This window comes from Lontra canadensis, unplaced genomic scaffold (genome assembly GCF_010015895.1).
Source record: "Lontra canadensis isolate GAN:19392208 unplaced genomic scaffold, GSC_riverotter_1.0 scaffold65, whole genome shotgun sequence".
Lineage (NCBI taxonomy): Eukaryota > Metazoa > Chordata > Mammalia > Carnivora > Mustelidae > Lontra > Lontra canadensis.
The window spans coordinates 11,811,639-11,825,853 of NW_022631059.1; the positions used below are offsets into that span (position 1 = coordinate 11,811,639).

General features: G+C 44.0%; 1 protein-coding gene across 1 annotated transcript in view; it reads right to left on the reverse strand.

The window, feature by feature from the left end:
- The window catches only part of ARFGEF2 (ADP ribosylation factor guanine nucleotide exchange factor 2), a 97,515-nt gene that overhangs the window by 32,785 nt on the left and 50,515 nt on the right, over positions 1-14,215 (reverse strand). The window contains exons 17-25 of the mRNA XM_032879010.1: positions 13,869-13,953; positions 13,595-13,766; positions 12,850-13,001; positions 11,647-11,775; positions 10,447-10,605; positions 7,745-7,892; positions 6,494-6,593; positions 1,629-1,669; positions 1,355-1,524 (exon numbers count right to left, since the gene is read on the reverse strand). Coding sequence (XP_032734901.1) covers positions 1,355-1,524; positions 1,629-1,669; positions 6,494-6,593; positions 7,745-7,892; positions 10,447-10,605; positions 11,647-11,775; positions 12,850-13,001; positions 13,595-13,766; positions 13,869-13,953 — 1,156 coding nt within the window. The remainder of the gene's footprint in view (positions 1-1,354; positions 1,525-1,628; positions 1,670-6,493; positions 6,594-7,744; positions 7,893-10,446; positions 10,606-11,646; positions 11,776-12,849; positions 13,002-13,594; positions 13,767-13,868; positions 13,954-14,215) is intronic.

Here is a 14,215-nt window from a genome sequence, read left to right on the forward strand (position 1 = left end):
GACACTTGACTGAGCCACCCAGGCACCCCTGCAAATGGGATATTACAGTATTTTTAATACCACTAAGATTTTAATTTCATACTCCACGAGTTACCTATCAGTATGTAAATATGCTCGAGGGAAAATGAATTATGACAATCCTCTGCTTCTTGCAATGTCACATTGCACAGCTTTGCTTTTTTTTTTTTTTTTTAAAGATTTATTCATTCGCTTGAGGATGGGGAGAGGGGCAGAGGAAAAGGGAGAGAGAAAGTCTCAAGCAGACTTTCCAATGAGCGCAAAGCCTGATGTGGGGCTCAGTCTTACCACCCCAAGATCATGACCTGACCTCAAACTAAGAGTTGGGACAACTAGGGTGCCTGGGTGGCTCAGTTGGTTAAGTGACTGCCTTTGGCTCAGGTCATGATCCTGGAGTCCCGGGATCAAGTCCCGCATCAGGCTCCCAGCTCCATGGGGAGTCTGCTCCTCCCTCTGACCTTCTCCCCTCTCATGCTCTCTCTCACTCTCTCTCTCAGATAAATAAAATCTTAAAAAAAAAAAAAAAAAAAAAGAGTTGGGACACCTACCTGACTGTGCCACCGAGGCACCCCATGCACCACTTTGCTTTTATTTATTATATATTTTTAAAAGATTTTATTTATTCATTTGAGAGAGAAACAGAGAGAGCACAAACACATGGAGGGGCAGAGGGAGACTCCCCGCTGAGCTGTGAGCCCAACATGAGGCTCGATCCCAGGAACTGGACATCAGGACCTGAGCTGAAGGCAGATGCTTAACCAGCTGAGCCACCCAGGTGCCCCACCACTTCACTTTTATGAAAGATCTTCCTTAGTATCTATTTTCACTAACCAAAAAAGAAAAATCCAAAGGGGATTTTTGCTTTTACAAAAAAAGGTAGGAAAGTGAAAATAACATCGAGCGTTTGCTTTGCAGCGAGCTGTTACAGAGGCAGCACGCGCCCCAGCAGCCAGAGTGGCACTGCCAAGCCCCTTCCCCGAGAACTCCACTCAGGATCTCAGCATTAAGCCACCAGAGCTTTGAACGATGTCAGTGAGCATCTGGGCTTTATCTCAATTCTGTGCACTGTCAGCAAAATGTGTCAGTCCTAAGGTATCAGAAAAGCCTATGAGAGGTTATTTTTGGGGTGTGGGAATGCTCAACAACTTTTCCATAGAAATTAATGGTAACTGCCTCTCTGCTTTACACCATTTTGGCTTATGAAAGGTTTCATAGCAACGTCCTACTTTTAGATAGCAGGGAAATCTAAGTGCCTAAACTCTCACTTCTTCTTTGAATACAGTTGCCTGCTTTTTTCTGGACACTGACAGAGTGGTTTTTGAATCTGAAGAGTTACCTTGTTGAAGTGATCTCCAATCACATGCCATATCCGGGACCACTGCAGCCGGATCCGGTTCATGTTGTAGTACGATATCTCCACAATCTTCTGCAAGCTGAACATGCGGGGGTGGTGCGGGGAAGCCAGCTCGTCCATGGACACGGCGCACAGCCAGCGGACAAAGTCAACTACAGGCCAGACCCAACAACACATGCAAGGCTTCATTAGTAATGGCCAGACAGCCACAACATGAGGATTCTGTAGTTGTCACACGCGAATGACAAATACATACCTATGGCATTTCCATCCAGTCTGGTAGATCCAGTAAAAATTCTAGGAAGATAATTTCAGACACAATAAAATAAAAGTTAGATTTGGAAGCTGCATTTCAATTTCAAACACTGAAGAAAAGGCAAAAAGGAAGCATTTCAGGTCTGGAACCTCCACTCAAATAAATGACTGAGGCATCAGAGGTACAAAACTGGTCAATGAACCTGGAGCATAAATGCTTATAATGGTAGAAAGAAAAAGTGACCCATCAAAGGAGGAAGGAAGAGTAAACATAACATCATGTGATGTCAAAATAGTGCGGGTGGGAGAGTGAGGACCTCCAAAAAGCTGCTCCTCCATAAGACAAAAAAAAAAAAAAAAAAAAAAAACCTAGCAAAAAAAAAGTTATCCAAACCCACTCTCTTTCAGGACTGCACTGTGGAAATTACCAAAGGCTGGAAAAATGTTTGCTCAAGAAAAAAGGCTCAATCTTGGTATAAATAGAGACTATTATGGTGTTTTAGGCTGGCCTATTTCCATTACTGTCTTCTCGGCTCCACAGAAAGGCTGAAAACCAACAGCTTTGAAGTCACAGTAACCGTGAAACCAGTAACCTAGCTCCATAGGAGAGAAGAGAACAGTCCTAGAATTTCCCCCAAAACACCAGACTCAGAGAACTGACATTATTTGACCTGCCTGGCAGTACCCTGGAAACCCCCATTTTCAGGATTTGTCTTTGACTCAGACCTCTTTTGGTGCAAACAGCCTTCTCCCTGGGGCTTTTGTCAAAAGCAACCTGTAGTCACTACCTGAGGTGGCAGTTATAACCGGGACAAACAAGGACCTGGCCAAAAACCTGAAAGGAAAAGCTGGGAATGAGACACCCACAGGAGGCTTTATTTTATTCTTTTTAAAGATTTTATTTATTTACTTGAAAAAGAAAAAAGCGAGAGAGAGAAAAGCAAGGGAAAGGGACAGAGAGCGCACAGAGGGAGAGGGAGAAGCAGACGTTATTTGACAGAGAGAGAGAAAGCGCAAAGGCAGGGGGAGGGGCAGAAGGAGAAGGAGAGTCCCCAGAGCAAGAAACCTGATGTGGGGCTCAATCCCAGGACCCTGAGGTTATGACCTTAGCTGAAAGCAAATGCTTAACGGACTGAGCCACCCAGGTGTATGGCAGAGCTTTTTAAAGCCTCCTGTGATAGGGGCTCCTGGGTGGCTCAGTCCATTAAGCATCTGCCTTCAGCTCAGGTCATGATCTCAGAGTCCTGAGATCAAGTCCTGTGTCGGGCTCTTTGCTCAGTGGGGAGCCTGCTTCTCCCTCTGCCCTTCCCCCTGCTTATGTGCTTTTTCTCTTGGTCAAATAAATAAATAAAATCTTAAAAAAAAAAATCAGGAATTCTAGAGTTGAAACCTATAAAACTGGAATGGAAAATTCACTGGAGGGGCTGAACATCAGTTCTGAGCAGACTTAAGAATTAGTGAACTTGGGGCACCTGGGTGACTCAGGGGGTTAAAGCCTCTGCCTTCAGCTCAGGTCATGACCACAGGGTCGTGGGATCGAGCCCCGCATCGGGCTCTCGCCCGGCAGGGAGCCTGCTTACCCCAGCAGCCCCACCCTCCGCCCTTGCCTGCCTCTCTGCCTACTTGTGATCTCTGTAAATATATAAATAAAATCTTTTAAAAAATTTATTAAAAAAAAAAAGAATTAGTGAACTTGAAGATGGGTTAAATGAGATTATGCAGTGTGAGGAACAGAAATAAAAAGGAATACTGAAGAAATGAAGAAAATGTCACAGACCTGTGAGACACTACCAAGTACACAGACATACACATAAGAGGGAGTCCTAAAAAAAGATGAAAGAGGCTAGAAGAACTTTTGAAGAAATAATGGCTAAAAACTCCCCAAATTTGGTGAAAAACAACAACCTACACATCCAAGAAGCTTAACAAACTTCAGTAAGATAAACTCAAACACTCAGACATATAATAATCAAAATGTTGAAAGCCACAGAGTGAGAGAATCTTGGAAGTAGCAAAAAAGCAGAGACTCACCACTGTGTAAGGGATCCTACAGAAAATTATCAGTTGATTTCTCATCACAAACCACAGAGGTCAAAGGCAGTGGGGTATCAGATTCAAGGTGCTGAAATAAGACTACAAACCAAAAATTCTATATGTACCAAAACCAACCTTCAAAAAATGAAGGAGTAACTAAAATATCCTAAGATAAACAAAATCTGAGATAATTCATTGCTAACTGAGCTGCCCTATAAGAAATATTAAACTAAGTTCTTCAGGTTGAAATCAAAGGAAAGATAATAAGTCAAAAGTATCTGAAGAAAAGAAAGAACACTGGTAAAGATGCCTGGGGAACTATGTATTTTCTGTTTGTAATTCATTTTTATCTATCTGATTTGAGGATGGCAAAAGTAATTGTCAGTAATCTGTGTTGATGGGCAGGTATGTATAAACATGTAACTTATATGGAAACAGAAAGGAGAGGGCAGAGAACGGAGCTGTATAGGAGTCAAGATGTTTCATACTACTCAAGTTAAGTGGACACTAACTCAAAGTCAAATGTTAAAGTTAAGATGTTATTAATCATGATCCCCAAAGCAATCAGTAAGAAAAACTCTGAAAAAACACAGTAAAAGAAACAAGGAAAATAAAATAATACACTAGAAAATTTCTTAACACCAATGTAAGCAGTGATACTGAAGGAATGGAGAAACAAAAAATGACACAACACATATTTATAAAAAAAGAAAAAGCACGGATCTAAATTCTACCCATCAACAATTGAATTATAATTAAATCTAAACAGATAAAACACTTTAATTCAAAGGAAGAGATTGGTGGATGGACTAAAATAAACATGGTCCAATCATCTGTTGTCTAGAAACTCACTTTATTATTATTATTATTATTTTTTTTTAAAGTAAGCTCTACACCCAACGTGGGGCTTGAACTCATATCTCTGAGATTAAGAGTAGCATGCTCTACAGACTAAACCAGCCAGCTGCCCCCAGAGAGACTTGCTTTAGATTCGAAGACACAAAGAGGCTGAAAATTAAGGAATAAAAAAGACACAGCTTATCAAAAAGTAACCAAAAGAGAACTGGGTGGCTGCACCAATATAAGACAAGAGATTGCAAAATCATTACTAGAGTCAAAGAACATTTTATAACATAAAACGTTTAATTTGTCAAGAAAACATACAAATACATATGCACCTAACAAGAAAGCCCCCAAATCACAAGGCACAACAGATAAAACCGCAAGGGAGAAATGGACAATTCAACAATGCCCAGAATCAGCAAGTCTATACAGAGAGAATGAAGATTAGTGGCCACAAGTACTGGCAGGGGAGAAAATGGGCAATGACTGATAGTAAGTACAGGTTGCTGAAAATGCTATGAAATTCAATAATGGAATAGCTTCTCAGCCTTTTGGCTAAGACCAAGCATGAAATTTGACAGTGGTGCTGACCACACAATTCTGAGTATATGAAAACCCACAGAACTGTACACACATATTTTAAAGATTTATTTATTTGAGAGAGAGAAAGTGTATGCAAGAAAGCACATATGCATGAGGGGAGGGAGGGGCAAAGGAGAGGCAGAGGGAAGGAATCTCAAGCAGACTCCCTACGAGCATGATCTTATGACCCTGAGATCATGACCTGAGCTGAAATCAAGAGTTGGACGCTTAACTGGCTGAGCCACCCAGGCACCTCCTGAATTGGACATTTTAAAAGAATAAGTCTTTTGGTATATGAATTATATCTCAATTTAAAAAAAAAATGTAATGGCACACAAAATGATGCTGGGATAATAGTATCCATGAGCTGGCTAAGGCAGAGAAACAGAAAAGAAAAAAGTGTGGTTAATGGAATAAACATTTTGTACTTTTAGCCTAAACCTAACTGAAAAATGTGAGGAAAAACCCATCAAAAGTATGGTACAGACAGTACCTCTGTTGGAGAGAAGCAGGGAAGCAACAGGAACAAGGTAATCAAAATACACTGATAAAGAGTTTAAAATATGAAGAGGATTGTTCTGAGAACAATACAAATTATGCCCCAATTCTATACTGCTATCATCTCAACAATGTCTATATTTATTTATTAACTTTTAAAGCTCATTTTAAAGATTTTATTTATTTATTTGACAGAAAGAGAGAGAGAGAGATGGTAAGAGAGGGAATACAAGCAAGGGGTGTGGGAGAGGGAGAAGCAGGCTCCCCCTGGAGCAGGGAGCCTGATGTGGGGCTCGATCCCAGGACCCTGGAATCACGACCGGAGCCAAATGCAGATGCTTAATGACTGAGCCACCCAGGCGCCATAACACTGCCTGTATTTACTACTGTGGGAAAGGTCATGAACCACATGAGCAGCAGTGTACATGATGACTGAAGGGTACTTTTCAGGACTTTTTTCATTTTGGAAAATTCATATTTTAAATACTGGTATCTAATGAATGTCTTTAAATAAGAATACTTATATTTCTTGTGAATGTTTAGTTTAAGGAAACAGGTATCATGGAAAGGTTCTAAGGAAAAAGAAATGCAAACTATGAATGTGGCCACCTCTCACTCATACACAGGCTTTACATCTTAAACCCTTCTTGAAATTTTTTAAAAGGTAATGTCTACTAAGGAAACAAGGTAATCTAAAACGAGCAAAACCACTTATTTTTAAAAAGGTCAGGAATTCAAATGAACATGAAGGTTATTAGTAGCTGTGGATCACGTGTGCCACTTCCTAGTTCGAGTGATCTAGAGCTCACAACACTTACAAGAGGCAAACAGATTAAGAACCCATTAACCACACAGAGGATCTGCCAAGCTCCTGGACAGTCCAGCTTCACTGGAGGACAAAATCATTACCTGTCTACAGCTACAACCACACTCTGCGAGCTGGTCTCACCAACTGATTCCTGGAAGCTGGCCATCTGTCTTTTATCCACTCCACCACTCACCAAATTACCTGAAACACAATGCGCAAAATCAGAATCGCTTCAGAAACAGTCAAGTACTTAGATCAAAGTATTCTGTGGCATCAGTATGCAGAGACAAGAGCCGGAAGAGAATGGTTCGCAGGCACAACAAAACAAAACAAAACAAAAACACCCTCAACTGATGACAGGATAAAATTAAACGTAGGCTTTGGCATTTGAAATACATTCTTATTCTTAAAATACGAGCTCCCTTGCTTGTACCAACCACCTCCCTTTCTTAATAGTCTTGCTCATTTTTACAGTGTCAAATGCCTACATTTAAGAGAACAAATACACAATTAAGCAGCACCAACTTAGAGCTTCTAGAAGATGGAATGGCCGATACCTATTCAGCGTCCCATGCGCTTTCCAGGACCTCACTCTAGCCATCCCTGCACGCGACCTAAGCAGCAGCTGCTAGTACAGCCTCCCCCTTTCACACGGTCTGTGCTCTTAATCGCGACTCTGTACTATTCCAGTCAGTGTCCCTGGGACCTAGGAGCCTGCCTGCCCTCTCCCCTGAGACAGCCTGGTTGGAAACCTGCCCCTGTCACTTCCTGAAGGGCGGTCACTTCAGCCCAGCGTCACCTTCTTCATTCACAAGATGAGGATGACAACAGTGCCAATCTCACTGCATGATTGAGAGAATTAAATGAGTTAAAATGAGCAAACCAAGTGCTTAGAATGTGGCCAGGCACATTTGTTTGTCTTATTTGCTGTCAGAGCCCACCGACGGGAGCCTCTCAATTCAATGAGAAACCATTCTACCTTCCAGATAACGAACATGGAAGCGGCGCTGCATCTACTTGTCAAAATCTGGAGATACACACCCCCACTCCTCTAATACTAGGTACTAAAGCGGTAGCCTTTCTGAAGTAAATGGCTTCTCCCCCCAATATACTTAATATGCACAGAAAGAAAAGTAATGCACCCTGCTGGTTTTGATAAAACAGGCATTTACTCAACAGTTTAATCACAGTTAAGAGAGCCAAAGCAGCACTTCCACGTCCACTAATAAACATACTGTCAGCGGGCACACAAGGAAGAGCTGGTTTGCGTGACAGTCCTGCGAGACAGGAAGCATTTCATTCCGGTTAACTTGTGACTCCGCGACGGCCAGCCGTGGGGCCTGGTGTCTTACCAAGGCCAAGGCCCATGAACTCTTCTCCCGCCAACGTGTGGCCCTTCAGGCTCCCTTCTCTTTCACGCCCAGATCCAGACAGGTAGCGCGTTTTCACCCCGGTTCCTATCAGCTGAGCGAGCTCCAGCTGGCTGATGCACTTCAAGATCTAATGAAAAGGACATCAGGCATGAAGAAGTGAGTTCCCGTTTCCGGCCTGCAAAGGTCACTGCAATCTTAGTCATTCGAGAGCTCTTTGAAACACACGGCTTTTTAGGTGAGAATGAAATCTGAGGGTCTTAGGGTGGTTTTCCTAATCCTGGCGAGGCAACCCACTGACTACAGGCCTGGAAGACAGACTTCACTATCTTTTTTCAAACTGTTAAAAAGTAGAAGAGAAAATGACCAAAGGAAAAGTGGGTATGATGCAGTTAAGCCATACAGATGTTTAATTATACAAATGTCATAAGCGCTCGAGAAAGAGAGAAAAGCTGTCTGACTGGAGCAGGGCATCCCACTCACCGTGCTCCCCAGTAAGTCGCCACCCCTTGTTAGCACCCCTTGTCCCCTCTCTATTCCACCCCTCAGATGCAAACGCTAGCCTCCCTGCTGCTCCGTTCACTTGACACGTCTTTTCCTTACCCCCAAAGCCTTTATACTTGCTGTTCCTTACGCTCTTCCCCGCGGCTCACTCCCCGCTTAGATTCCCAGCTCAGACATGTGTCCCTGAGACCTCTCTTGACTGCCCCGAGATTGCATGCACACCCTCTCTACTACCATTCCCTGGCCACAATATTTTTCCCCCCTTAGCCCTTACCACTTTTGGCCTTATGCCATATATTTGCTTGTTCTCGGCCTTAAGTACCAATAGGGCGTCAGTGCTGTTTTGTTCACTGCTGAATCCCCAGCACTTAAAATAGCTGGTGATTATTACTTGGTTAACTGAGTGAATCAGAACATGTCCTGGAATGGGTGTGCAGTTGAAAAAATATTGTAGCTTCCGGACCCACGGGATGGTTCTAGGGTGGAAAAGACATACCTGCACACAAGCCTTTTCTCAACGGGAGTTTATCTGAAGAAACAGACATGGGTCTTGACTTCTACTGGGGGGAAAACTGGTTGCCAGAAACTTTCCGAGGGACAGCATGGAGGTCTCCAGGTAAACCCTTCCTAAGGGATTTTCATGGGAACTTCTGACTAAAGCTGGGTTTTGCCTTTCATGCTGATATTACGACCTGATCTCAGAGCATGGGAGTCCACTATACTGCTGAGTACTGCTTGGTACTGAGAAAGGTACTTAATTCTACCAGAGAGAGCCGTGCCCTGATTGCTCCACATACGATGATCCTACTAAATTATTACCAGTAAACTCATATTAACTCCCTCCCTTTTCCAGAAGCTGAGGATAGCCAGCGTCTCAAGTATGTCAACAACTTGCAGCCAAGGACTTCTTGGCTCCAGCCCGATTTCTGACCATCAAATAGGTGGTAATTCATTTTAACATTTCTGGGTGCTGCTATATCCTTGGCAACCAGCAGGAACCCTACTGAGATCGTGCCTCTGAGGTTAAAAAAAGTTCTGTGAGAGAAAGCGGCTATTTACTCATTCAATACGTCCTGCGACTCCTCAGAAAACAGGAAATTACTTCTTAAAAACAAAACAAAGCAACAACAACAACAACAACAAAATGGCTCTTGGCTGGTTCAGTTGGTGGAACATGTGATTCTTGATCTTGGGGTCCTGAGTCTGAGCCCCACCCTGGGCACAGAGATAACTTAAAGAACAAAAACAAAAACCGAAACCCAACCGACCATCCCTCTCTACCCCTGCCCTACTCCATCTTTTCTAATATGGAAAACTCCAAGGGTGCGACGGAGGAAGGAAAGGCTGGGTGAAAGGGGACAAAGGTACATGCCGTGATGAGCGGGCGGGAGGGGGAGGGCTAACACCTACCGAGTCCTCACCACCTGCCAAATGCAGTTTTGGGCCCTGGACAGGACCTCCTTTCACCTCATGGCAACCCCACGAAGGTGCAGCCCGCATGGGACATGTATACCACACAGGCAGGCAGAGCTGCAAACCCACACCGGACCGCAGCAGTCCAGCCTTCCCCCTTAAGGACTTGACCCCATGGGGGAGGAGGCAGCCACGTCCCCTCTAGGTGCCCATGGTCCCCACCACTCTGCACACTCACCTCTACTCTTACAGTTTTTCTCTCTAAAGCAAGAAGAAGCAATATGTGCAGACACCAGAAATCAGGTAATATAATTTAAGGGAAAAAAGCAGAAAATAAATCTGCATAATTCTATCACTCGGGATTTTTAACACTTTTCCTTATCCTTTTCAGGTATGATTAGGAAAGAGATCAGGCCCCCAGGGACATTATGAGCTCCCAGGAGGAGCCCAAGGGCTTGGGGCAGTGGAAGGAAATCTGTTGCAAAAGCAAACTCATGCCAACTGGAGCTGGTGGCGGGGGCGGGGGGGGGGTGGTTGCGCTCTTGTGACATGGAAGCATCTGAACGCGCCCACCACGGGCCCAGAAGCTGACTTTCAGAGACGTGAGGTATTTGTGGATAAAGGAAAACCCAGAGTTAAAGCGAGACTTGACTCTAGTTGCAGAACTGGAACCGACCCAAGACAGAAGATGGACCCTGAATGAGAGGAATGCTGGGAGTTCTCCTAACTAACAAAAGGCATTGACCAGGATTTCAAAGGAAATGCACCTCATGCCAGGAGTTCCCAAGGTAGTTGCCATCGGTGTGCGCCACTGTTATGAGCGTCTTTATGGTGTCGATGTTTTTCTGCTTCATTTCTGTGATGCTGGAGCTGGCCGTCAGCAGGGAGAAGCGAGCAAGAGCCTGAACATAAGCATCTCGTTCCAGCTGCAACAGAAACCCAACCAGGAGAGTGTGCTGAGATGCCACCCTTAGCATGCCAGCTGGCACGTCCACGTGCCTGTGTGTGCACGGGGCTCCTGATATCGTCTATACACACAGCAACGTGCCAGTTCTTCCGTGCTGGCGTCTTCCTGCTACCCAACATCCCTGTGCGCCACGTGGCTGAAAGCTGGCTCTCTCCTTTGCACCTGACCTCAGACTTAAGTTCCATGTTCCCTTCCCTCTGGAGGGAGTAGGAGAGGAATCTGTTGAACATTAAGAGTGACACATACACTCTAGTTTCTGCAACAACCCTGCAAGGTAGGCCTATTTCCTCAACTCTACGGAAGAGAGACCAAGGGTGTCTTAGAGAGGAGTTGGCTGGGCCAATGTCATGTGGCTAAAGAAGCAGCAGGGCTAGGTTTTGCCAGCCAGACTGTCTGATGTCAAAGCCTGGGAGCTTGGTACAGAAGAAAATGTCTAACTGTAAAATACACAGGAATAGAACATTCGAGTTTTTCAAAATAAATGGGTCCAAGTTCTTACTTCGGAAACGATGGGTGGGACTGACAGCCTCCTAACTGGTAAGTTTGAGAATGATACTCAATTCTCAAATGATTAGTTGTTTCAATTTTTTCAAGATTCAAAGGTTTACAGACATACTCATTTTGTAGTAAATTGCTTCCCCAAGAGAAGACTTGGAAATGAAGGGCATTATAATAAAAACTGATCTTAAAAGGAAAAGTAATATTTTAGCACAAGGGCAGGCTAATTAGGCAGGCGGATAGGAAGTCTGTTTTGTCGAATCCAATCAAGTGGCTTAGACCCCACCTACCCACTGAGGAGGGTTACAATCCAAATCTCCAATTTTCCCCCTAATGAGCCTGTTGTCAGCATAAATCTGTGGGCTTCTTCTCAGCAGGCATGAGTAGGTAGTTTGCTGAGACTTTTTGGCTAATTGGAAGTAGCTGATAGTTTCTAAGTTTTGCCAAATCTGAAAGAACACAGCCCACCAGGCTCTCTGGAGCCTTGCTAACTTCCGCCCACCTGCATTCCAAAGATGCAGGCAATCCGGATTGCACATCGGATGCCCTCCAAACACAGGGAGGCTACCTCCGTATCGTCACAGTTCTGCAGTCCGATGCTGTAGGCTGCCAACAGCGGCGTCCACACCAGCTGAAAGGAAGTGAGGGTTCCGTCATGTCTAGGGTTTCAGCACGGAGAAAGCACTCAGAGGCGGCGCTGTTAGTTATGAACACAGCCAGCACGCCAAGTTCACTGCTATTTTGATTTCAATCTGCGCCGTTCACAATATAAAATGATTCCTCAACTGTTGTCAGAGGTATCACTACAGATAAACTCCTCACTACACGTATGGTTCAAAAGGAAGGAAGAGAAATACGTGGGGAGTGTGCCACCACCATGTCTATGTGCATTCGGGCAGACATCACTCATCAACAGGTGAGCCCACTCCCTGCGAAGTCTACTCAGGGCAGGAGAACGGTTCTCGCACAGTGTATTGGGCAGGCAGTGCCCGTTAGGCTGGCACACGGAATAAAACCTACATACAACTCATACTCTATAGTTTTTTGAAAAGCTCCTAATTCAAATTATTTAGACTTTAGTTTTCCTCCAATTTTCTTGTGAATGCCCTGGAAATAAAAGGTTCACAAGAATCTAGAAGTGCTCAACTAACAGGATATTGACAGCTACTACAAAAATACCTTAGAGAAAAATTACGCCTTATGTCTATAAGGCACGTATCTGTTCTAGACTTTAAAAAAAGAGACACTTCAGGATATTGTCTTTTTACCTCCAACTAGTTTCATCTGGTAAACTCACCCGGAGGCCACGGAGGTGAGAGGTCAAAATGAAACTATCTCTTTACCCTGAATGACTCTTAATTCATTTAGTCCCCCCCAGCAGCCCCGACAGCAACCCTGTGCTTGTCCCCATTTTACAGATGAGGAACACAGAGAGAGGCTGAGTAAGCTGACCAAGGTCACAGAGCTACAAGGTGGCAAAGGCAGGATGCAAACCAGCCATTCTGACTGTGGGGCCCATGCTGGCACACTCCCCACACCATCAAAGGGCTTCTGGGAAGGACTCGAGTTACTGTTCAGACAGAAGCACCCAGACCTGACCTTTCCTCTCCTCCACCTCTTCACCATTACAGAGTCACTGGTTGGCTTCTAGCCTGCTCCCTGCAGAGTCAGGCCGAGCCACGTCCTGGCTTCTCAGGATACTCACTTTGAACATCGGGCGGACATGGTCCAAGTGAGTGGCACTGGTGAACGGGGCCTTGGCGTGGCTCACGGCCTCCATCAGCGCTTTGGCCGTTCTGGCCATCTGCTCCATCTCCAGGTTGTACAGCAGCCGTCTCTGTTTTTCACTAGCTACACCTACAGAGAAATGAGAGTCTAATAGCAGCTGCTGATACCCACTGAGCGCTCGCTGTGGGCTAGGCATGGTTTTAAAAGATTTACAATGGTTAAGTCACAAATCTTCCTGAGCCCCTCTATGAGTGTGTTCCCAACAGTACCATTTTACTGAAGGGGGAAATGAGGCACAGACAGGCTCAGCTCCTTGACCAGGGACACACACCCAGTAAGGAGTGGAGGTGGGACTTGACCCCAGCCAGTGTGGCTCTGCAGCCTGTGCTCTCAGTCTCTGCGCTCTGCTGAAGCCAAGAGTGTCACGGGCCTTCCCCCATAGAATTCTCAAGGTTGGCACCATTACCACTGTCATTAAAGCAGTTTTAAGAACAGAGTGGGATAATTTAGCTCTCAGATTACTCATTTTAAATACCTTCTTGTAGCTAATCACAAATCTAGCAAGAAGATGGTTATGAGAAAATCAACATAATCACACTGATTTAAAGATATTAACTATTCAGATATCCAGATATGCAAATTAATCATCAGGGGACTTAATCATGCGATCTGATACACTTAAACATTAGGATTAATAGGAATAATTTGTCAGTAGACCTTACTCTGCTTAGCAGATTTGGTTGCGATCGTATGCTCCTTTGTTTCTTTCATGGCAATTTTCTTGCCTTCTATTTCTTCGTAGATGCTCGAGAGATATTCTTCCGGGAGATCTTTACTATCATTGATACCCCGATTCATTTTAATGTATTGTTCTTTTGTCATTTTATTTTTTACCTGAAATTTAAAAAAATTAGAAGCCATTCAGAAAACATCCAATGGCCCAAATAAAACTCCTCATTTAGCTACTATATCGTATCAATCATTAAAATATTTTACCTGAGGGCTGTGCAAGTCGGTGGTTAGCATGATAATTGAATACGCTAGGACATATGCAGTGTCAGCACTAGCAAACAGGGTTTGCCTGGAAGAAAAGGTTCCAGATGTAAGAACTGCACTTAGAAGAGGCTAATGGAGACACGCTGCACTGAAAACAGGTCGACTGTTCCACGTGTTGACAAACTAGTCAAGAGTGTTCATGCTTTTAGCACCACTGAAGAGTAACTAATGTCCTTAAGTATAGAAAAAGCTAATTAAGAAATTGAGTCAGGTTTTAGGTTTCTTTGAACAAAGCAGTTTTAAGTCAAGTTTTATTATTATTTTTTTAAGATTTTATTTATTTGACA